Raw genomic sequence first — 24,778 nt, forward strand, 5'->3', positions numbered from 1 at the left:
CAGAGACTTGTTCATTTCTTTTTCCTCTCTGTAGTTAACTTCAGTGAAGTTTTCTTTTGTAGTTTCCAATCTGTCTTTTAGCATATTCAGTGAATTTTTCATTTCAGATATTAAATTTTTTGTTTTAGGTTTTCCATTTGATTCTTATTTAGAGCTCTACTTTGGCTGATATTCTCTATCTGTGCATGGATACTGTCCATCTTTTCCTTTAAATCTTTGAGCCTCTTTACCAGAGACAATATAAAATAGTTGGCTGCTAATTCCATGTCTCTGTCATCTCTGGGTCTATTTCTATTTTTTTCCCTATAGTTCCCTGCTTCTTCATTTGTTTAGTAATTTTTTATACAGCTGGTCATTGTCGGTACTATGTTGTGGAACATTTGGAATTCTTTTAAAGTATGTTTTGTTTTTGCATGAAGTTATTTAGTGGCAGCTTAACCTAGTATTTTTAAAGGTTAGCTTTATGCTTTGCTAGAATTGATCTAAAATAATTCTTACTCTATGGGTAAAGTAGCCCTAGTCTTTATGCTATAGACATCCTGAAGTCTTAATTAATGCCCAAGGTGCTGAGCGAGACCTCTCCAATTTAGCTGTTTGAAATTATGTCTTTCAGCACTGTGTAATCTCCAGAACCTCCTTTTGACTACAGGCCCCAACAGTTGTTCTTAGAAGAGACTGGCCCTGCACACGTGGAGTTTGGCATTCAGTTAAAGATTCAGAATGATCCCCATAAAGGTTTCTGAAGCTTCTCTAAGCAGGTCTCTTCCTTCCAGCAGAAGCCTTACAAATCCAACTGCTTCAGCAGCCATGCACTCCAATCACTGTTTCCTTTATCCTACTAAACCTCTAGTCTCTATTTGGGCATTATTTCCCTCAGCTACAGCTTGAATAGCCAGGGTGAGCTTACCTATTGGATTTCCCTTCTCCTAAGGATCATAGCCCTATGGTTGGCTACCTAATGCCAAATAAAACCCAGTTGCTTCATGTCTTTTATCCACTTTTACAGTTGATCATGGAGGGAGGGTAAGTTTAACACCCATTACCCCATTAAGGCTGGTCCTGGAAGTTAAAATGTATCAAAATTAATTTTTATATACTTTTAAAGTTTAATACATACTCATCAAGAAAACTGAAAAAATGAACAATTTTTCAAGAAATTAAAAAACCAAGCCCTACAAAGAGCATCTGTTTACTTCGGGTATATTTTCTTCTACTTATATATTTGTAACATACGTATATAAAATCTTTTTTAAAATTAGGATAAATCTAGTTTTCTTTTCCCATTTAGCATTGCATGGTGGGCATTTTCTCAAGACATTATACATAAACAACAGAATCTTTTTACAGCTATACAGTAAAATCCTGGCGTAATTTAAAAATAATAAGCAGTCTTTTTTTTTGTTGAACATTTAGGTTCCACCACTATAAATAAATGCTTTGTCTTCAGATACTCACACAGCTCACTCCATAATTCAGGTCTTTATTCAAATGTCACCTTGCTGGTGATCTTCTGATCAACCAACCTATTTAAAACTTTAATCCTCTTCCTGACATACATACTACCTATTCTCCTCCTTTTCTTCATAGAATTTACTATCTTATCACAGAACACATATATTTTTACTTATTGTTTGTTATGTCTGCCTATACTACAATATAAACTTTAAAAAAGCAAGTATTTTTGACTATTTTGTTTACTGCTATAGCCCTAGAGTTCTAAAAGAGTATCTGCCTGATCATTAGTCCTTAATTAACATTTGCTGAATGAATGATTATATGAATATTAAGAAAAAATATACATCGTTTAGACTACACCAGAACAAATAACTACGTAAAGAAAAAAAATAAATCAAAAGAAAAATGTAGATGTCATGTAGATGATGAAAACATTATTTTATGCTTTAAATTTTTCTCTGTAATGAGTATGCTTTTGCTGTGTGTGTGTGTGTGTGTGTGTGTGTGTGTGTGTGTGTGTGTGTGTTGTGTCCATGGGTTTTGAGAAAGGGATCACTCTATCACCCGGGCTGGAGTGCAGTGGCATGATCATGGTTCACTGCAGCCTCAACCTCCCAGTTTCGGGTGATCCTCCCACCTCAGCCTCCTGAGTAGCTAGGACTACAGGCATACACCACCACACCTGGCTGGTTTTTTGTTTGTTTGTTTCTTTTGTTTTGGTAGAGACAAGATTTCATCATGTTGCCCAGGCTGTTCATGAACTCATGGACTCAAGCAATCTGCCTACCTCAGCCTCCCAAAGTGCTGGGATTACAGGTGTGAGCCACCACACCTGGTCTGCTTTTAATATGTAAAAAATAAATGTCCTTTTAAAAAATAAAATACAGTGTGTTAAGATTACACATCAAACAAGAAGAAATGTGTTATGGGTAAAAATGGATTAAAATACCTTTCTCACTAGTGATTTAAACTGTGACAAGTTATTATTTAAATCAAGTTAAGACCATAAATATTTGTAACACAGCACTGTGGTAGACAGAAAGATGAACAAATACAATTGTTGCCCATCAGGGGCTCAACATCTAGTGGAAGAGAAAGGCATACATGGTTTAAAAATGTGGTACATGCAAACTATGATAAATGCCATAATGGAAGTACAAGGTTAAATGGGGGGAAAAAAACAAAACAAAACAGTCGAAAGTATAAAGTAAACTGAGGTAGCATTTATCATGGTCTTGAAAGATGTTTTTCTACATGCAGAGGGAAAAGGGAAGCATTACTGTTAAAGGGTACAACCAAAGCTAAAGAAAGAGATGGAAAACTGTAAGACACATTTTTAAGAGGACAACAAGTACTCCAAGTTCCTCCATAACTATCAGGCATGGGTCTCAAAGCAAGGATAACCTTCAGGCAAATAACATAAATGTGTGATGCAGCTGGACCTAATATAAATAAGATGTGGTGGGCCATGTAGTAAAATGGAACAAGTTGAAGGCATTCACATTAAAATTTTTGTAAAATTTTGTAAAATGAACGGTGCCAGTCCTGGTAAGGGAACCGTGTGTAAGGGAAAGGAGGATAGAGAAGATAAGCTGAAAACTCAAGCTGGAAAGAAATTATGAAGTATTTTAATTCTGTAAGCAAGCAATTTTAAAGTAAGTATTTTTAATGTAATAGTTAATATAGAGAACTGCGCACACACACACACACACACACACACCCAAATATACACGTAAAGTATTAACGTAAAAATACACGTAAAGTATTAACTATATGGCATTTTTTAACCCCACTAATATTTTAACTAAAGAATTTACTAACGTAGTTACATGAACTCGTTAAACATTTTAATGACTACATAACCATTCACATTTTCCTCTGTCCTGTCTTTTAATAGGGATTCGGTATAAGTGAAAAAAACACCTAAGTTTTTTTGGGGGTTTTCATTATAAGTAGTAACTTCTATTTTCACTTGTTTGTTCTGAGATGTCTTCTACTTAATAGAGAAAATTTTTCATTCTATGAGAAGTTCATTTCTATTTTGTCCTACTTTTTGAAAATCATCCCACTGTTGTTTGCATTTAACTATGTATTCATCTGGAATTCTGGTGATAACTGCTAGGGGTTGAGGCTAATTTATTCTCTCTCTCTGCCTGTTTAAACAGCTAACCAACTGCACTAATACCATTTCTTAAATAATCCTCCTGCTGATTTGTTGATGCCTTCTTTATCACTGATTTGTATTAGTATTATAACAAAAATACTACTTAAGATTCTGAATAAAAAAAGAACAAGAATGGCAGTAACAAACAAGATTTCACAATTAGATATTACTGAATGTAACATTTTTACATTTGGAACTCAAGGGATGAACAACTGTAGTCCAAAACAGCCAAAATATGCTGGTCTAAAATATAATTGTTTTGTTTTTTAATCTGCCACAATTACTCCAGAGCCCATTTATCTCTTTTAAGTCATAGCAAAGATTAACACATGTAACCTCAGCTATATAAACAAGTAACAAACACTGTACAACTGACATCCCAAAACAATTTCTTATAAAACTGGATTTCTCTTGCTGGGTTTCAGTTACAGTCCCTCATGGGTCATTGTCTTCATTATGGAGAGCCCTGTCTGAGCTACCTCTCCATTGTTTATACTGCACTGCCAGTGCTGGAATATGCACTCCAACTTACTTAAAAACTGATTTTAAACAATTATAGGGATTTTATTCTATTATTTAAAGCAAGACATAAATCGTACTTCTCTCCAAATAGGCTGAAAATGTAGGTAATTCACAACATTTCACATCTCACTTTAGAAGTCAGGAATCCCAATCACATCTCACTTTAGAAGTTAGGAACTCCAAAATGTCTTTCTAGCTTAATTCCTCTCTGCCTTCAACAGGTGCCTGCAACAGGTTGAAATTTGGTATCGTTATATCTGGAGACTACAAGCAAGTAAACAATCTAGCATAACCGTTTCCTTCTATAAACCTGCTTGCTGACTCACATCTTCTCTATAGGACATTATTAAATGATTTTGTAATAATATTTTTATATCAAAGGCTAATCACATATTTTCTTAAACAACCTAATTAAACTTTGAAACAACTTAATAAAAAGCTGTTAACTTCTCAGATTCTAAATGTTAAGAAAAGCAGACACAATATTTTTATAAATTGTATGAATAACTATTTTCTTTTATGATGGGAGAGGAAGTGGAAGACAGAGAAAAAAGATAAAAAGAGGACGGGAAAAGGGTAAGAACAAGAGAGGAAAAACAAGAAAACAGAAAGGGGATGGAGAAAAATTCAAGGAGCAACAAAAGACAGGGAGACAAAATAGGAGGTTCTGAATTTTCCACTACAAACACTCTGTACTACAGAAGTGTTGAGGAAATACTTCCTTTCACAATTTATTGGCTATTATCTTGTGTCTTTAGACTAGATAAAAATGTAATCCATATTTATTAAACACAAGCTTTAAAGTAGATGTAATAATACACCAATGCAAATATTTTGGGGCCACCTACAGAGTCTACCTATCATAGTGACTATCAGGAAAGGTGGGGAATTCATGATTAACTAAAAGAGTAAAAGGAAATACAAATGTAGGTATTCAACAGGAATACCTACTAGTTACCCAGAGGGAAGTCACGTAAAGAAGGATTAAAAGCAAGAAATACCTTTGGAAAGAGTGACAAACAGATACAGTACACCCTAGGGGAAATTAGTTCAGGGAGACTGTTAAGTAAGAAACTCTGATCATCATTTTCAGGAAGCCAAAGACTGGGCACTTAATTTCAGAGGCAGAGCTGGAGGAAACAGAACAAAGTGATAAAAGGAGCTGAGAAAGAAAACCCAGGCTTAAATGGGCTAGAAGCAAAGATGGAATAAGAAAGTAATACACAGAGAAAATTGTAAATACTTAAGCATTGTGATAAGACCTGCTATTTAATAAAAGTGGGACCCTGATGTAAATTACCCACTACTTTTCAAGTTTGTACCCAATGATTTCCTTATTACCATGAATATAATGAAAGCTATAAATAGCTGAAACCCTTTACTGAGGAAGGGCATCAAAAGTAAACTGCAGCCCCAAAGAAAGGTAGCACCCAAAACTCGGATGGGAGTGGGAGTGGCCAACCATCAAAGAACAAAAGGGAGCTTGATTTCTATTTGGAGGTTCCTCAAATCTATTTAATACAGGAAAAACTCTTTGGTATGTAAATTATCTCAATCAAGCTGTTTTAAAAAATATCAGAATCCACATAAGAAGTGCTCAATAATTACTTGTAAAATTAATTCTAAGTAGAAAAATTAAGTGGTTTATACATAACACTGGCACCAAATATGGCCATTTCCTCTTCACCTCTGTAATTTAAGCACTTTCCCACTGGCTTATAGTATTTTGCAAAGGTTCTCAACTTCAGTGTTACAACACGTTCATGAAATATATTACAAGTAATTGGTTACTAAATGATAAAATGAAATTGGTTACTGTAAAGGATAAACTTGCAGACAACATATAGTTGAGTCTTGTTTTTTTATCCACTCTGACAGTCTTTTAATTGGTGTTATTTAAAACATCCACATTTGAAATGATTACTGATATAACTGAATTGATATGGACCATATCTTTAACTTTTTACTATTCATTGCCCATGTTGTTTCCATTTCTCTTTTGTCTTCCATTCTGAATTTGAGCATTTTATATGATTCCATATTCTCAAGTCTCTTAGCAACCAATTACACTTCCTTTATTAACAAATTTTTTTTATTGGTTGCTCTAGAGTTTGCAATATAGATTTATGACTAATCCAAGTCCACTTTCAAATAACACTATACTGCTTCACGATTAGTGCAAGTACCTTAGAGTATTCTCAATTCCTTCATCCCAGCAGTGAATGACACTGTTGTTATTCATTTCGCTTACCCATGAGCTATACTCAATGAATACACCGTTATTATTTTGAAGTGTTATCTATTAGATCAAGTAAATATAAGAAAAATAAAAGGTGTTATTTTATTTTCATTTATTTCTTCTCACTCTTCCTTTATATAGATCTGAATTGCTGACATTTATCATTTTCCTTCTCTCTGAAGACCTCTTCACATTTTGTGCAAGGCAGTTCTACTAGTGACAAATTCCAAGTTTTGTTTCTCTGAGAAAGTCATTATTTCTCTTTCACTTTTGAAGAATAATTTTGCTGGATACAAAATTCTAGGTTGGTGGTTTTACTTTCTTTTTCTTCAACACCAATATTTCACTGCACTTTCTTCTTGCTTGCATGCTTTCTCAGTTCAAATATGATATAATTCTTATCTTTATTCCTCTGTAGGTACAGTGGTTTTTTTCTCTCTGGCTTCTTTCAAGATTTTCTCTAATTTTCTACAGGCTGAGTAAAATATGCCTAGGCATATTTTTTTTTGGTATTTACCATGCTTGGTGTCCTCTGAGCTTCCTGGATTTGGTGTTTGTCATTAATTCTGGGAAATCCTCAAGTTATTATTACTTCAAATATTTCTTCTGTTCCTTTCTTTCTTCCACTTCTGATATTCCCGTTATGCTTATGTTACACCTTTTGTAATTAAACTATGGAACTGAACTATGGAATTATGTAATTGAACTATGTAAATGAACTATGGAACTATGTTCCATCTTCTTCATTCAACTGAAGAAGCAAACCAAGCATCAGAACCAGACTCAGATATGACAGATTTTGGAATTATCAGACTGGGAACTTAAAAAAACTATGATTAAGACACTAAGTGCCCTAAAGAAAAAAGAAGATAATGATGACTAAACACTATGTGTTTAATTTTTTTCATCAGTTCATTTAATACACAATTACTGAGACTAAAGATTTTAGTTTAGAGGAAAAGTGTATACTTACAATACTTTAAACTTTTAAAATGAGGCTGTAGGATTATATTCAAAAACATTAAAATTATGGAATTATGAATTCCACCTTGGAGGACTTAAGAATGATTGAAAACAAAGTAGTCCCCCCTCATTCTCGAGGGATATCTTCCAGTACCCCCAGTGGATGCCTGAAACCACAGATGGTACAGAACCCTATATATACTATGTTTTTTCCTGTACATACCTATAATAAAGCTTAATTTATAAATTAGGCATAGTAAGAGATAAACAATAACTAATGATTAATTATAAGAACAAAATAGAATAAATAGTAAAATAAGTAATTATAATACATAGTAAAATAAGGGTTACTTGAACATAGCACTACCATACACCTAACTGTGATGACTATCAAGTGACTAAAGGACAGGATGGAGCAGGATGGCACAAGATTTCATCACACTACTCAGACTAGGGAGCAATTTAAAACTCACGAATTTTTTTTCTGGTATTTTCCATTTAATATTTTTGGTCTGTGGTTGACTGCAAGTAACTGAAACTTCAGAAAGTGAAACTGCAGATAATGGGGGACTACCATACTATAACTTTGCAACATGAGACTTTGGCCTAATTGTTGTTGTTGTTGTTGTTTTGTTTTTTTGAGTTGGAGTCTCGCTCTGTTGCCCAGGTTGGAGTGCAGTGGCGGGATCTTGGCTCACTGCGAGCTCCGCCTCCCAGGTTCACGCCATTCTCCTGCCTCAGCCTCCCGAGTTGCTGGGACTACAGGTGCTCGCCACCATGCCTGGTTAATTTTTTGTATTTTTAGTAGAGACGGGGTTTCACCGTGTTAGCCAGGATGATCTTGATCTCCTGACCTCATGATCCGCCTGCCTTGGCCTCCCAAAGTGCTTGTTTTGTTTTTAAGAAGATGACTCCTCTAATCCAGTAGTTTCTCAAACTTCGGTTTCAGTTAGAGAATGAGAATCTCCCAGAAGACTCGTTAAAACAAACACTGCTAACCATAGCCCAAGAGTTTCTGTTATAGCAATTCTGGGTTGGGGGAGCCCCCAAATTTAAATTTCTAACAAGTTCCCAGGTGGTGCTAATAGGGTCATAATTTGAGAACCACTGCTGTAACCAAGTAGCACAATATAAAATACAATTTTAAAGCTGAAAGGGTCTTTAAAAGCAAGATCTTTGGACCCCTGCACCCCCCACCCAAAAAGGAAGGAAGGAAAGAAAGCTCTACATCAGTAGCCAGGGTAGCCACTTGTATGAATTTGAAACACTTCAGGCCCTCACAGTTGTTTTCCTATTTTAGTCCTATTCCTTCCATACTTCCCAAATAAATCTACCTCCTTCCTTATCTGCCCTCACCGACAGGTTTCCTTTGCCACCTTCAGGCTTTGGCGATAACTCAAACAAGTTACCTTAGCCTTGGGTCTTGTCTCCTAAAAAAAATTAGCTCAAACCCTCTGCTAGGACCAAACTTAAAGAAGCCATCTCCAATTCAATGTTAAGGGGTCTTTAAAATTCCAAGTTTATCTCTTGGGAACTAGGCTGGAATACAAAATAACTAACCAGTCCATAAAACCCTAACTACTGTTGTATACTCAGTCACGAAAGGTTGCTGAACCATGTAGTAGTCATCCGCTCAGTGGTTTTTAGATGAAGGACACAATGGCTTTCATTTGGAACACACATTATTAAATCTAGGTACATAGTGAAAGATATGGGATTGGGAAAACTGAAACTCTCAACAAATGATTACTTCAGTTTCACAAATGCAATTTTTAAAAGTATCAATTGCTGTAAGTCCTTTATTCTGTAAAGTGTACCATCAGTTTAATATCTTGTTTTGGGAGAAAATTACATTATGTTATCAAATACAGAAACAATATGTAGAAAAAAATAAAAGTGCCTCTAAGAATGCAGTAAACAAAAAAAGATATTCACTAGTAACTACCACTAGGTGAAAAATAAAAAGATGCAAAATTGTTGTCCCCACCTTCAAATAGCTTGTTTATTAGAACAGCACTGGAAAAAAAATAAGAGTGATTAAGTGATAAATTGTACAGAACTCACTACACACTATGAAGTCAAGAAAAGGTCAATGTGTACTACAGTAGCTAACAAATGTTTCAGAGTACTTGAGCTATGGCTTCAAAAATGATTAAGATGTAATTAAATGGCTGGGCGCAGTGGCTCACGCCTGTAATCCCAGCACTTTGGGAGGTCAAGGTGGGCAGATCACAAAGTCAGGAGATCAAGACCATCCTGGCTAACACAGTAAAACCCCAACTCTACTAAAAATACAAAAACAAAATTAGCCGGGCGTGGTGGTGGGTGCCTGTAGTCCCAGCTACTCGGGAGGCTGAGGTGGGAGAGGTGGTGCTTGCAGTGAGCTGAGATCGTGCCACTGCACTCCAGCCTGGGTGACAGTGCAAGACTCTGTCTCAAAAAATAATAAAAATTAAAAAAATGTAATTAAATAGGGTTTGGAGACAAGGAAATGATGTAAAACAGAAAAGATGTAAAGCAGGAATGAAAGTAGGATCACAGAATATAAGGCAAACAGTGAGATGCCTGAGGGACTGAAGTGGATGTTGAATGCTGGTGAATATCAAGAAGGCTTATTTTGACTGCAATATACAGCATAGTGCAGTGGGGAAAAAGGACAAGGACACAGAACAGCTATGTTGCTGCTGTAATAATCCAGGAATGACATGGTGAAATACTGAATTATGGTCTTGGCAGTCATATTAGTCTGTTTTCATGCTGCTGTTAAAGACATACCTGAGACTGGGTAATTTATAAAGAAAAAGAGGTTTAATGGACTCACAGTTCCACATGGCTGGGGAGGCTTTACAATCATGGCAAAAGGCTTGTCTTACATGGTGGCAGACAAGAGAAGATGAGAGTCAAGTGAAAGGGGTTTCTCCTTATAAAACCATTAGATCTCATGAGACTTATTCACTACCATGAGAACAGTATGGGGGAAATCATCCCATGATTCAATTATCTCCCACCAAGTCCCTCCCACAACACGTGGGAATTATGGAAGCTAAATTTAAGATAAGATTTGGGTGGGGGCAGAGCCAAACCATATCATTCCACCCTGCCCCCCTCAAATCTCATGTCCTCACATTTCAAAACCAATCATGCCTTCCCAACAGTCCCTCAAAGTCTTAACTCATTTCGGCATTAACTCAAAAGTCCACTGTCCAAAATCTTACCCAAGACAAGGCAAATCCCTTCCACCTATGAGCATGTAAAATCAAAAAGCTAGTTACTTCCTAGATACAATGGGGGTACGGGCATTGGATAAAAATACTCCCATTCCAAATGCGAGAAATTGTTCAAACGAAGGAGCTAAAGGCCCCATGCAAGTCCCAAATCCAGTGGGGCAGTCAAATTTTAAAGCTCCAAAATGATCTCCTTTGACTCCATGTCTCACATCCAGGTCACACTGATTCAAGAGGTGGGTTCCCATGGTCTTGAGCGGCTCCGCCCCTGTGGCTTTGCAGGATACAGCCTCTCTCTTGGCAGCTTTTATGGGCTGGTGTTGAGTGCCTGCAGCTTTTCCAGGTGCACAGTGCAAGCTATCAGTGGATCTACCAGTCTGGGGTCTGGAGGATGGTGGTCCTTTTCTCACAGCTCTGCTAGGCAGTGCTCCAGTGGGGACTCTGTGTAGGAGCTTCAACCCCACATTTCCATTCCGCACTGCCCTAGCAGAGGTTTCATGAGGGCTCCACCTCTGCAGCAAACTTCTGTCTGGACATCCAGGTGTTTCCATACATCCTCTGAAATCTACGTAAAGATTTCCCCTTTTAGCCATGGCTGGAGCTGCTGGGATGCAGAGCACCAAGTCTCTAGGTTGCAAAGAGCAGGGAGGCCCTGGGACTGGCCCATGAAATCATTTTTACCTCCTAGGCCGCTGGGTCTGTGATGGGAGGGGCTGCTATGAAGACCTCTCACATGCCCTGGAGACATTTTCCCCATTGTCTTGGTGATTAACACTTGTTTCCTCCTTACTTACGCAAATTTCTGCAGCAGGCTTGAACTTCTCCTCAGAAAAGGGGTTTTTCTTTTCTAATACATCGTCAGGCTGCAAATTTTCTGAACTTTTATGCTCTGTTTCCTTTTTAAAACTGAATGCTTTTAACAGCACCCAAGTCACCTCTTGAACGCTTTGCTGCATAGAAATTGCTTCTGCCAGATACCCTAAATCATCTCCCCCAAGTTAAAAGTTCCACAAATCTCTAGGGCAGGGGTAAAATGCTGCCAGTCTCTTTGCTAAGCATAGCAAGAACCCAGTTCCCAACAGGTTCATCTCCATCAGAGACCACCTGAGCCTGGATTTCACTGTCCATATTATTATCAGCATTTTGGTCAAGGCCATTCAACAAGTCTCTAGAAAGTTCCAAACTTTCTCACAAAGTTCCAAACTTTCTCACATTTTCCTATCTTCTGAGCTCTCCAAACCGTTCCAGTCTCTGCCTGTTACCCAATTCCAAAGCCACTTCCATATTTTTGGGTTATCTTTACAGCAGTGCCCCACTCTACCAGTACCAATTTACTGTATTAATCTGTTTTCACACTGTTGATAAAGACATACCTGAGACTGGGTAATTTATAAGGAAAAAGAGGTTTAATGGACTCACAGTTCCATGTGGCTGGGGAGGCCTCATAATCGTGGCAGGGAGGCCTCACAATCATGGTGGCAAGTGAAAGGCACATCTTACATGGCAGCAGACAAGAGAGAAAGAGAGAGCTAAGTGAAAGAAGTTTCCCTTTATAAAACCATCAGATCTCATTAGATTTATTCACTACCATGAGAATAGTATGGGGGAAAACTGCCCCCATGATTCAATTATCTCCCACCAGGTCCCTCTCACAACAGGTGGGAATTATGGGAGCTACAATTCAAGATGAGATCTGGGTGGGGACACAGCCAAACCATATCAGCAGTGGAAATAGGAAGACAAGGAGAAATTTAAGCTACACTGCAAACTGGGAAACTCGTTAAAATACTGGACACGAGGATGAGAGAAAAATAAAAGATGAAACCAATGCTGCCAGACTGATGGAAAGAAGGAAAAGTGGTATCTACTATCAAAAGAATTAGAGTAACTGAAATGAGTAATGAAATGAAAGTAAATGAAATGAGAGTAAATGAAAGCAATTTGAGGTGGCAAGGTACTAAGGCATAGAAAAATCGTGGTTGTGAAAGGCCAAGTTTAAGGTGACATTGGTTGTGGCAACCTGTACTCTGGTACTCTGCCCCAGTTCCCACCCAGCTCACATCCTTTTCTTCTCTACTATTACTTTATATTCTTTCTTCTACTTGTACATCAAAACTTAACATGAGAGGATTGTGATTAGTTAGTGGAAATCCTATTCCTTAGTCAAGCAAATTTTCTCCCAAGCCATTTTCCTCTATTTATTCACATTATTGGCAAAGCTTACTGTCATCATAACTCTGAATCTAATTTCTGCTAGTGAGAATAACAATGACCAAGTAAGTATACTGTTAAGTGTGTTTGGATTCATAGCCCATCCCTTGATTTTTCATTAAGGCCACTATCCTGAATTTTGTCAGTAAAAATATTATGTCCTCATTGAATCTCTCCCTCACCTAATTCTGTATTTGTTTATATCACTGCTTATACGCCATTACTGCATTTAACAAAACTTACTTTTGATAAACTCAATTGATGAGTCTACCACAAAAGAGGGTGAATGTTTTAAAGTGGTAAGAATGTCTTATACTTTTTTAACCTTTTTATGCCTTGTATGTGGCAGTCATTAAAACAAATGTGTACTGAATTCAGTTTTCCCTGACTACATGATTCTATAAATTCAGAATTGATCGTTGACCTTCTGACTTCTTAAAAACCTGTACATGTAGAATCTGCCTAAAATGCTGCTTGCTAGTAGCTCCTGCTTCAGAAAAAAGGACATGCATTTAATAATCTGACAGTTAAATTTTGATCATAGATTGCTTTGATATATCTTATTAATAGATGTAATGACTGCAATCAAATTACAGAAGTGATTCACTTACATTAACTAAAGCATCTTGTTGGAATACGTTTCTCAGGTTCCCAGAAGCACCAACTTTACTCTAAGCAAGATGTCACTGAAGTAACACTCATCCAATTAAATTTTTAAATTTCATGCTTACTGCAAAAACAATGGTAAGTTCTTGGTGTTGCCATATAGAAATAACATATTTTACTGTCATATTGTAGACTACTGATTCTGCAAGTGATTACTTTGTTTCAGATATATTCAATCTCCAAATTCCTATCAACTTAACATATTAGAAAATGAGAGTGTTTCATTTAAATTCAGTAAAAACTCACTAAAATGGACTTACCTTAGGAAAGGCCAGTCTAAACTACTGAAAAAAATTAAATTACACAACTCAGATCATTGTTCCCCTGGGAGTTGACGAAAGGTTCGTGAGACATGTTTCACAAGCTGGATCTTAAAGTTAGACACTTATATCAGCAGAAACAACATTCTTAAGGTACCAGGTAATGGGACCAGACCAGCACATACATAAGCAGAGAAATAAGATAATGGAAGCAAAGAAAAAGGGTTATGGATAGTGCAAATTGAAGCAGCCACTTCATACAGTAATCCCCTGTTCTCATTTGTTGTTTTTTTTTTGAGATGGAGTCTCACTCTGTCGCCCAGGCCGGAGTGCAGTGGCGTGATCTTGGCTCACTGCAGCCCCTGCTTCCCAGGTTCAAGCGATTCTCCTGCCTCAGCCTCCTGAGTGGCTGGGGCTACAGGCCCCGCCACTGCGACTGGCTAATTTTTTATATTTTTAGTAGAGACGGGGTTTCACCATGTTAGCCAGGACAGTCTTGATCTCCTGACCTCATGATCCGCCCACCTCGGCCTCCCAAAGTGCCCTGTTCTCATCTTGTAGCTACTTGGCAATACAGGTGCTCAAAACAGAAAAGCCACAGAAAAACAGAAAAACACACAAACCAAGTGCTCTCCATGCTTGGTTTATACCTTAAAACTAGGCATCATAAATGGCAAGACAATAGCCCTAGTGACTCTCCCTCCCCAAGATAGCCATTGCTGTAATGCTTCATCTATAAGAGAGCTCAAATTAAAAATTACTGATTTTGGAAAGAAAAAGGGTGGCAATTATAGGGCATGTGTATCATCACTTCTTATTCCCATGCCCTTGCTAGAAATATCACTAATCAATCAGACTTAGCATGCAAGTTCAAATCAATTTGCTAATCCTGTGTTGGAATGGGTGTAAAGGTATCCTTTGCTATCTAAACCTTTGCTATTCAAATTTAGACAACAAATGGGTTCAGATAATTTATTTTTTTTATTTTAGATAAGGCTATTTGGAAGACATGGTAGTGTGTACCATATGGACTCATGCCTCCCAAAAATCCAAGACATAACAGATTGGAATCTGTCACTTTCTGATCTTTCACTTTCTGCACTCAGGAAAAAAGCAAGACTCAAATAGCAAGGAATATCAGAATTTTTCAGTTTGTGCTCAGTTACGAGGAAATAGAAAATTTCACCTCCCACACAACTTTTTTGTTATATATATATGAGCTACGGTAATAGATGCCTGATAGAGAGGTTGTACATAATTAACCAAACCTCATGTTTCTATTTTGTCTTATAAATAGGAGGCATACAGTTAGTGAAACAGAAAAAGTAAATGCCTATTTACAGTCGCAAAAAAAGAAAAATCATGTTTTAAGGTATTTATTTATGTGGGTTGAGTGCCGAATATCTTAATCTCATAGTCAGCAAGTAAGTGCATTAAGGCCTTAGTGTTTATTGTTCCTTATTTTATTATCCTACCCAAGGCAGGAAGATTCTTCCTCCTATTGGCCCATGCTGCTCATCTTTAACTTGAACTTAGAACCCCCCAAAAAGCAGAAGAGAAACCAACTAAAAGACTAAACAGAAAGAGAATGGTAGAATAGGAGGCACTGGACAAGAGTGGTCTACTTTGCTCAGAGATGTGGAATAACCATCTTACTATCATGTTCCTTATAATTTACAAAGAACATTCTGTCATGATTACTTATTGAAATGTCTATCCTAGATGAAGAGGAATAGCTGTGAAGCTCAACTCTGCACTAAATTATTCTGAAAGAGTACATACTTTTCTTATTTATATAATTGAATCTACAATATGACATTCACTGCCTTAAAATATTACATTACTATTATCGGATAAGGTTAAACATCTCTTTATAAAGAAGACAAAACAAAAGCAGCACACAAACAGCCTCCCTACTACAATCTCTCAACCAGCAGTTAGTAAACTCCCCAACAACCAGGATTACTGCATAGCCTTACTTTTGCACAATAAACAGCTCTTAACTACTTTAAATGTAATATATGCTCAATAAAGATTTGCACAGTTAATCTCCTATAACAGAACCCTTGCACAAGGTAGCAATAAGCAAGTCCTCCTCAGCTAACACCCAAGGAAACACTGACAAATCCTAATAATTCATCCAATGAAAATGTTCTGTTGATTGCCTATGATAAATTAATTATATTAGTCTTTCATTGTGCTTATGGTTTTATTATTGTTGTCAATATTGATTTAGTAACAGTGTTAGAATCTCAGGAACCTTCACGGTCACTTAGTACAAATCTCTCATTTTGTAAATGAGGAAACTAAGGTCTACTTTTTCCACAGTGCATACCTTGACACTTGTCACTTCTTTTCCTGGTCCCCTAACTGAATAAAAGAGAAGTTTTATTGCATATTTTTGCTTAGGTTAATTTTACAAGGTTAATATTACAAGTGAATGGGCATTCCTCAAATGCCAGTCTCTGGCATACTTTGTATACAGCAGATACTCATTTAAGTACTTACAAACTCTTCTTGCTTAAAGTCCTCAAATATAAGTAAATGATAAGGCTTATTTTAATTTTCATTTGCACAATTTTAGCATGCAATATTATTTTCTAAGGGAAAAAGTAATGCAACATAATTCTTAATCCAATGCATCTTTCATAACAAGACACTTCTGTCTTTTCTACCACTATGAAGCTCATTTTCCCCAAATAATACCAAAAATTTACAGTTAGACATAAACCAAATCAGTCCTGCACATACCATCAATCAAGACACCTTTCAATGGAGAGAGCAAATGGGTCAATCATTTAAATACGTACATATCCACTACCCAACCTAAACAAGACAAGAAAATCAACAGGCTTGGAATTGCTTAACTTGCAATTAACTTTTGTCAATAGGGAAGACAATTTTATCAGTTTAAAATCATAGGAGAGCAAGGAACTGCCTTCCTTCTGGAACCAGAAACCGTGTTGGGACACAGCTAGCCTCAATACGGATATGCAAAATGCATCTTAAGTCTTTTGTGTGCTTGGTATTGAAGACAGGCTAAACTCAGGGTAGGAAGGAGGTCAACCTACTAATCAAAAATACATGGAAGCCAGCTGATGTGCTAGTCGGTCTGTATTTTTAAAGCAAAATGAAAATCATAGACTTCCAGTTAAAGTAAACTCTAAAGTTATGAATTTATAGTACAAGTTTTCCACTGTAGCTGAAGGAACAATATTTCTCAACAGAGTTAATAAACTACCTGATTCAAAAACCAAGAATAAAACTGAACCACTGCATTCTAGGATGGCGGACTGTAATCAGAACTAATATGGCATCACTATGTAAACCTTCTGGATCACCAAACACAGCTCCCTGTAACTAAGATGGAAACAAGAGATTAATCACTTAATATCTAGATGTTGATTGTCATCATCATAAGAAAGTAAAACAAAATTGTTCAATTTGGGTTTTAACTAGAATTCAGAAAACATCCAAAATAGATCATATATATAATTCTACTTTTATTATAATTTTCAGCCTAAAATATAGCAGATACAGAAGTATGTATGCCTTACAGGATTGAATAAAGATAAGGAACTCTGACCCCAGCATTTTTTCCAGGGTCTAATAAGGAATCAGTAGAATCTTATAGGTCTTCTGTCATTGTTTATCTCTTTCCATAAAGTGGGCAAAATGACAGATCTTATATGACCGTTTTAAGAAGAGGCTTATGAGGTCTTGCCTGCAAATAAAGTTACAGAAATAAAAACAGTAATTGATAACAAATTCTTTTAAGAATCCCTAAATTTGAGTAAATGCAGTATTGGAATATTTTCTAAAATAAAACATCAGGATTTCTTTTGAATTTTCAGGTACAAGTTTAATACAAGTTGACTATCTCTTATCTGAAATGCCTGGGATCATATGTGCTTCCGACTTATTTATTTATTTATTATTTTTAGTTTTTTATTTTGAACCGGAGTCCCGCTCTGTCACCCAGCTGGAGTGCAGTGGCATGATCTCGGCTCACTGCAACCTCCACCTCCTGGGTTCAAGGGATTCTCCTGCCTCAGCCTCCCAAGTGGCTGGGACTACAGGTGAATGATGCCACACCTGGATAATTTTTTGGATTTCAGTAGAGACGGGGTTTCACCGTGTTGCCCAGGCTGGTCGCAAACTCCTGAACTCAGGCAATCTGCCCACCTTGACATCCCAAAGTGTTAGGATTACAGGCGTGAGCCACTGCACCTAGTGTGCCTCCAATTTATCATTTTGGATTTTGGAATATTTGCATATGTGTAATGAATATCTTAGGGATTACATCCCTAAGTCTAAACAAGAAATTCATTTATGTTTCATATACACCTTATACACATAACCTGAAGGTAATTTTTATACAATTTTTTTTTTAACGGAGTTTTGCTCTTGTTGTCCAGACTGCAGTGCAATGGTGCGATCTCGGCTCACAGCCACCTCCGCCTCCTGGGTTCAAGCGATTCTCCTGCCTCAGCCTCCCAAGTAGCCAGGATTACAGGTGGGCACCACCACCCTTGGCTAATTTTTTGTATTTTTAGTAGAGACGGGGTTTCACCATGGCCAGGCTGGTCTTGAACTCCTGACCTCAGGTGATCCGCCTGCCTCAGCCTCCCAGAGTGCTGGGATTACAGATGTGAGCCACCGCGCCTGGCCTATACAATATTTTAAATAATTTTGTGGGTGATACAATGAAGTCAGGTGTGGAATTTTTCACTTGTGGCACTAAAAACGTTTGGGATTTTGGAGTGTTTCAGATTCTGGAGCATCTTGAATTCTGGGGGATTTTGGATTAGGGATGATCAACCTGTATCTATGTTACAGCCTCACTGCAAATATCTTATTCACTCCCACTCATGTAGGTATGATCTCAATTCACAAACAGGCAGAAACCATCTCAATCCTATTTTTTCCATAGCAATTTTATTCTATCAGGGTTTCAAGTAAAACTGCCTTAAAAAGGTAAATAAAAGGACTTAGTAAATGTGTTTACTGTTGCTTACACTAAAAAATTTTCACTAAACTATGAAGACACTGAGAGATAAGAGGAAGGGAAAACTTGCTTTGGTATTTCTTTTTTTTTTTTTTTTTTTTTTTTTGAAGTAACCAAAGGGGTACAATTTAAGCTAAAAGAAGTTTGCAGTTAGGTTGGGTTGTGGCCTTGTTTTAGGTAAAAATACATGGGTTACTAGTTTTCTTTTTTTTTTTAACAACAAAAAGCTAATTTTGGAATTCTACTTTTTAGAAAATACAAATAACCTTACAGCATATTCAGTACTAAAGCACATGCCTACTAAGAAATCTCCTTTCTAGTGAATAGTGTCAGTGATTTGGACCTTTTGTCTATGGAGAAAGAATGAGTAAGGGTAAGAAACATGCAAGCTTGTTAACCTAGAGTTAACTTGAAGGTATTCACAACCATATTATAGAAACATAACAACACTGTCAATTTTGTACTAACCTTATTTTCTATAATTACCTTTAAAATATATTTCCAACTCTTTTCCACTAAACTTTGAATGCTTTTTTTCAGACTCATTTAATGCCTGATATTTCAATGGACATACTTTTATCAAACCGTATTTCAGTTTAATAAACAGAATAAATTATGAACTGATAATAACTTATTGTCCAAAGGCCTACATCACATACTATATTTATATTTGTAGAGTAGGAGGACAAGTACAGACTTGTTTGTGATATGCAAGCCCAGTAATTTAGAAACTATGATAAACCAAATGCAAAACCCATTTGATAATTTTTAAATGTCACATTTCTTTTGAGTGTAATTTTAAATTCTCATTAATAATGGCACCAAAGGATGATTCAGGAAGTAGTACAAAACTGATAGTCTCTCAGAATATTATCAGGTGATAAAATAATTTGTAAAATAATATTATTGCCTCAAAAATGTGAAATGTCTAACTGCAATCATCTATTAAAATGATTTAAATTTAATACATATATACTATTTCTTAGGAGAATATGGTAGTAAAGGAGTTTTCACTTTTGGTATCTTTATTTTACATAGTCACTTGATGAATAATATAAATCCATTCTTGTGGAGCAGGGGGTATGACACTATTAAGTATATTTACTAATTTTGTTTATTATCTACAAATGTTGTTTATTCCGAAATTTTAAGTATATAAAAATCATTTTTGCAAATAGGATTTCTAAAGTTGAACATTAGATGCCAAAAAGTATATCATTACAATTTTAAAACAAAAATATAAAATTTCATATTTGGGATTCACGTGTTTGTTGCCCATTATTTTTTCAGAGCAAGTACCAAAAACTGGAGTGCACTCTACCTCAGAAGTTTTTCTCATGTTAAAGTCAGAGCAGTTAGGCTGTAATGGATGTGCCAATATAAAAAAATAATTAAATTTACACATTATTTGCCAAAAAGTGCACTCGACTATCATTATTCAAACATTTCACTCAGTTGCCTCCACAACTCACTTATTTTAAAACTATAAAGTGAAGATTCCTTTCCCCTCTTGTTCTCATAATCAATTAAAATATACATTACTAATTCAACTTTTAAAATTTGCCTCTCTTAAAAGATTTTAGTCCATTAACTTGGATTTCCCACATCTGAATGTAAAATCAAGGTGCTTAATTCAATTTAATGATGATTTCAGAAACACAAAGTTACATCACGTTACTAGAGGTTAAAAACACACACACATACACACTGGTTTTGTGAAAACCTTGATGGCAAGCAAGATATTCACCATCTCTTCTTTTAAATTATAGCTTTAAAAAGGGGGTGAGGGTATCCATTGAAGAATAAAGCCTGCTTTCTGTCACACACACACACACACACACACACACACACACACACCCCAATCATATCAGACCTATTCAAGTTGCCACAACATGACTATTGTCAAAGCCAAAAAAATTCTCCTTTAAAATATTTAAACTTCATTTTAAAATTAAAACTGAAAGCAAGATACTCAACTGCCAACTACTGTTGATGAAACTATTAAAGCCTGCACTGACCTACTTCATATCAGCATCATGACGGCATGGATGCATGCCAAGAAAATAATGAAAATTACTATATAACTAACCTAAATCTTGTATTTAAAAATTGTCACTTTAAAAATGTGCAAATACTGTACATGCAATGCCAGTTGCTTTACGATATGTTTTCAAAATGAGAAAATGAGTTTTGATATTTTAGTACTCATATTCAATGATGGCCCTGCAAAGATTTCATTTCCATTTTCAAAATCAAGGCTTTTTAAAATACCATATAAAACTCTCTTTTTAAACTTCTATTAAAAGCAATCTTAGACCAAATTCCAAATATTACTTTCCATTTAAAAAATATTGCTACACTTAAAAAAAAAAGGCAGTTAATGAAGAATCCTACAAAACAATGCAAGTTCATGTTCAAAGAATATTGCAATGCCTCTAACAGTGGATGGACTTAGAGTATTTAATTATTAAAAGATTCCCACTAGACTTTAGGAGTTTAATGCTGAAATATTGGAAATTTTCATACAAGAAAGTAAAATAGCGAAAGATATTCCATCAATGGTTTCTTTTAAAAAGACATACAAATGGCAAGACATTTGATTCCCTACATTTTAATTTAAAAAAAAACCACTTTGTTGTAAACTACCATCTTAAAATATTTTATACTAAAAAAGCACTTTCTTCACAATCAATGCAAAGAATAAACTCCCTGAAAAAGAAACTTAATATTAGGATAAGGGAGGCAAAAACATTCAGAAATAGCAGCTAACCCAACTGAAAGAAAGAGACACATTAGGTTTTGTGCTGCATATTAATATTCTTACGCACAGTATCTGTTTGGTGAAAATTCACAATACACTTCTTCCTCCTTCTATGGCTGCAAAAAGGAGTAAACACATTTCACATTCTCCAGTTCCAAATTCATGCCACCATCATGCAATATGACTTAATTTCGACCCATATTTCTGTTACAATGAGTGAAAAAATAAAACCAAAAAACTTGTTTATCTGCACTCACAATTGAGGAAGGGGTAAAAGCATTTTTTAGCTAAGAAGACAGGGGCTGATTGATGCAAAGTCCGCACACCTCCAGAGGTCCTACAAATGTGCACCCGACTGGGGAAAGCCACATTCAATGAATGCATCAGCCTCCTCCTCCGCTCCCCCCGCCCGCCGCCCCCCACCCACTTTGCAGCAGAAATGTGCCTGGGCTTTTTCACCCGAGCGATGGAGGATCCTCTTACCAGATGGAGTTCTTGATCTTGTGTTGCAGCGCGCTGGCCTCTGTCCCTGGCAGCCCGGGCACAAGGGCTGGCAGGGCCACCCCCGAGTTGGGGGCGCTGGGGGGAAGCTGCTGATGGGCATCAGGCTGCTGTGGTGGCGGCTGTTGTTGTTCCTCTGCCATCGCTGCTGGAGGGGTGGGAGGGAGGGAGGGAAAGATGGGGGCGCGGGGAAGGGTGAGGGAAGAGACCGGGAGGGGAGGACGAAGGGGGGAGAGGAGGAGGGGGAGGGGGAGGGGAAGAGGAGGAGGAGGAGGAGGAGGAGGAAGGAAGCTGGATAAGCTAGGCCTTTACCCCAGGGCTCGAGTGAGTTGCTTTCGCCTGCCGCCTGGGGAACATCACCGGGGAGACCAGCGGCTCCTCACGGCCGGGGCGCTTCACCGCGGGAGAGGCATGGCGGCGCCCCTCAGCCCCCCGCTGCCGCCGCCGCCTCCTCCCGTCAGCGGCCGGGGCTGTGGAGGGGGTGAGATGGGGGCGTTTGAAGACGAAGTGGTGGGGGCAGGCTCCCCCCAAAATCCAAGAAGAACGGTTGCTCAGGGATTTGGCGGCCAGGCCTTCCTTCCTTGTCCCCGGGGCTTTCTACTCCGGGGTCCCCGTGCTGCTGCAGCCCCAGGCACCGCTCCACGCCACTCCCCACGCCGCCGCCGCCGCTCGCTCCCGGCCCCGCCGCCGCCGCCGCGGCCGCCGCTGCCCTGCCAGCCCCGGAGGCAGCCCAGTGCGCGCAGCCGCACTGCGGCCCGGCGCAGACCGCACAACACCTACCGCTCCGCCGGGGGGGCGTGGACCAGGGTGTGCGGGCCGCGGGCGCGACGGGCCGGGAGGGGGGCGCACGGCGCGGAGGGCGGCGCGGGCCAGCGGGCCAGGGAAGCGCGCCGCTGGGGGCCGGGAGGAGTCCGGCCCGGCTGGTGGAGAGCAGGAAAACGTGGAGGAGGTGCTGGCGAGAGAAAGAGAACTTGCGTGAGGAGGAGGAGGAGAAACCAAATTTAATAATATTTGGCGTGGAAATGGGATTTGGGCGGGGGAGGCATCTTCAAAGCAAGTAAAGAGAAATCAACATTATCCCCCCTCCCCTGCACATGCATGTGAGGATTACTTCCTCCCTGAGTAAATGAAGAGAACTGAAGCAGGTAAGACGATAAACTGACTTTTCAGAAGCCCCCAAAGAAGAACACCCGTTGGAATTAACCACCCTTTAGGTAATTCGGTCTTGAACGGAAATCGCGAGTCAGGAGCTGGATTGAGTGCTCCTTGGTCGGGCATTCAAAGCCCTCCAAATCTGGCCCCACTTTAACTATCCAATCATAGCGGCCTCCATCCCCCTGCAAGAACTCCCGGCTCCAATCAGGGAAGTCTCCATGCCATCCTCAACGCGCAGCAGATTCATTCTTCCTTCGTGCCTTTGCTCATGCTGTTCCCCTCCACCTCCCCACCCCACCCCACCCCCTTTCCAGGAATGCCCTCCCTCCTTTATACCGCTCCCAATTCAACCCAGGCTCTAAAGCATAGCTCAAGTCGCGGCTTGTCAGGGTCCCTGCAGCCAAGGCCCCTGCCTGCCTCTGAAAGAAACGCATGTAGTACTCACAACATGGAGGCTCAGGCGTCAGCCACGAGCTCCTTCCTTTGGAGCCCGTTGAACACCCGCCCTCCCCCCGCAGACTCCGCACCATTCCCCCCCTTCCCATTCATACCTAAATGATAGCTTTGCCACAAATAAGTCAGTCTCCTTTAAGAGCAGAAGAATTGGCTTTTCTAGGTGGGGCTGATCAGGGAGGCTGCGTGGATGTAGAATACAACAGTCAAGGCCTCTGGCACCAAATGGAACAGCTGTTCAGCTCACACTGACCTTTCTTTGAGCCCGTGGGTGTTATGAGCCCTTCAGCTTTAACTTTTCTGATAGAGTGTCTATCAGGTTTCTACCTGTTAGATCCTCTGGCCACTTTCCTGCTGTGTGTGGACTTTGGGCTGTGGGGCTCTGCCACCTTTTAGACTCCTAGTGGATGGTGAATCTGATTGGCTTGGGTTGCCTGGCCTTTGAGTTCTCAGTTCCCTGCCTTGGCCTGAAACCCTCTTGCTTTTGTCCACTGTGCCCTCTGTCCTGGCCCACAGACTTAAGGCCCAGACTCACACTGAATGCTTGAACGTGGTGAGGGTTGAGGGTGGGGGTGCAGGGAGGAAGAACACCTGTGTGCAAAATAAGCCCCCCCCCCCCCCGCCCGGGGCCTCTTGGATTACGCTGTGCTCCAACTACCCATTGCACGAGTTGCATCACACAAATGAGCCCCCTTTTCCATACTCTAAGGTCTCTGTTAGCTTAGCCACTTTAGGAAACTATAGGTGGTTTACGACATTCATTTTGCATACATATCTTCATGTGGGTATGTAAAGACAGTATTTTTCTGGACCAAATTGATAGACATGGTGTGCACTAGACAGAAGCTTTGAAGGATAAAAATAGCTAATGTTTGTTGAACACTTTGTGTGCCAGACTAGCACTTTCCATACATTATCATAGTTATTCCTCCCCAAGAGTGTATAATGTAGGTATTATTAGTCTCCCTCTGTTACAGATGAAATGGAAGCTTAGGTTAATTAACATTCTTAAAATTACCCAATTAGTAAATGCAGGAGCCAAAATTTGAGTCCTGGAAGTTTAATTCCAGAGCCTGCAAGCTATGCTGAAACTGGAATTACGCTGAAAAATCTTGAATGTAGGTATATATATACGTGTGTGTGTGTATGCCCTATATCACGTTGAGGAAAGTTGCCAAATTCCCCAAGGTTCTAAT

At 38.6% G+C, this 24,778-nt stretch overlaps 2 protein-coding genes across 5 annotated transcripts in view; one reads left to right on the plus strand and one right to left on the minus strand.

Moving 5' to 3' along the window:
- Positions 1-22,900, minus strand: part of RFX7 (regulatory factor X7) — a 148,555-nt gene extending 125,655 nt beyond the window's left edge. The window contains exons 1-2 of one of the 4 annotated variants that reach the window (XM_063699001.1): positions 22,755-22,900; positions 21,957-22,444 (exon numbers count right to left, since the gene is read on the minus strand). In XM_063699001.1, coding sequence (XP_063555071.1) covers positions 21,957-22,117 — 161 coding nt within the window. In that variant the 5' untranslated portion in view covers positions 22,118-22,444; positions 22,755-22,900. The other 3 variants (XM_063699002.1, XM_063699003.1, XM_055363997.2) reach the window with 3 other exon arrangements.
- A 105-nt stretch (positions 22,901-23,005) lies between these two features.
- TEX9 (testis expressed 9) overlaps positions 23,006-24,778 on the plus strand; it is a 220,971-nt gene continuing 219,198 nt past the window's right edge. Inside the window, exon 1 of the mRNA XM_063699010.1 lies at positions 23,006-23,119. The gene's annotated coding sequence lies outside the window, so the exon portion shown is untranslated. The remainder of the gene's footprint in view (positions 23,120-24,778) is intronic.

Source organism: Gorilla gorilla, chromosome 16 (genome assembly GCF_029281585.2).
Source record: "Gorilla gorilla gorilla isolate KB3781 chromosome 16, NHGRI_mGorGor1-v2.1_pri, whole genome shotgun sequence".
Classification (NCBI taxonomy): Eukaryota; Metazoa; Chordata; class Mammalia; order Primates; family Hominidae; genus Gorilla; species Gorilla gorilla.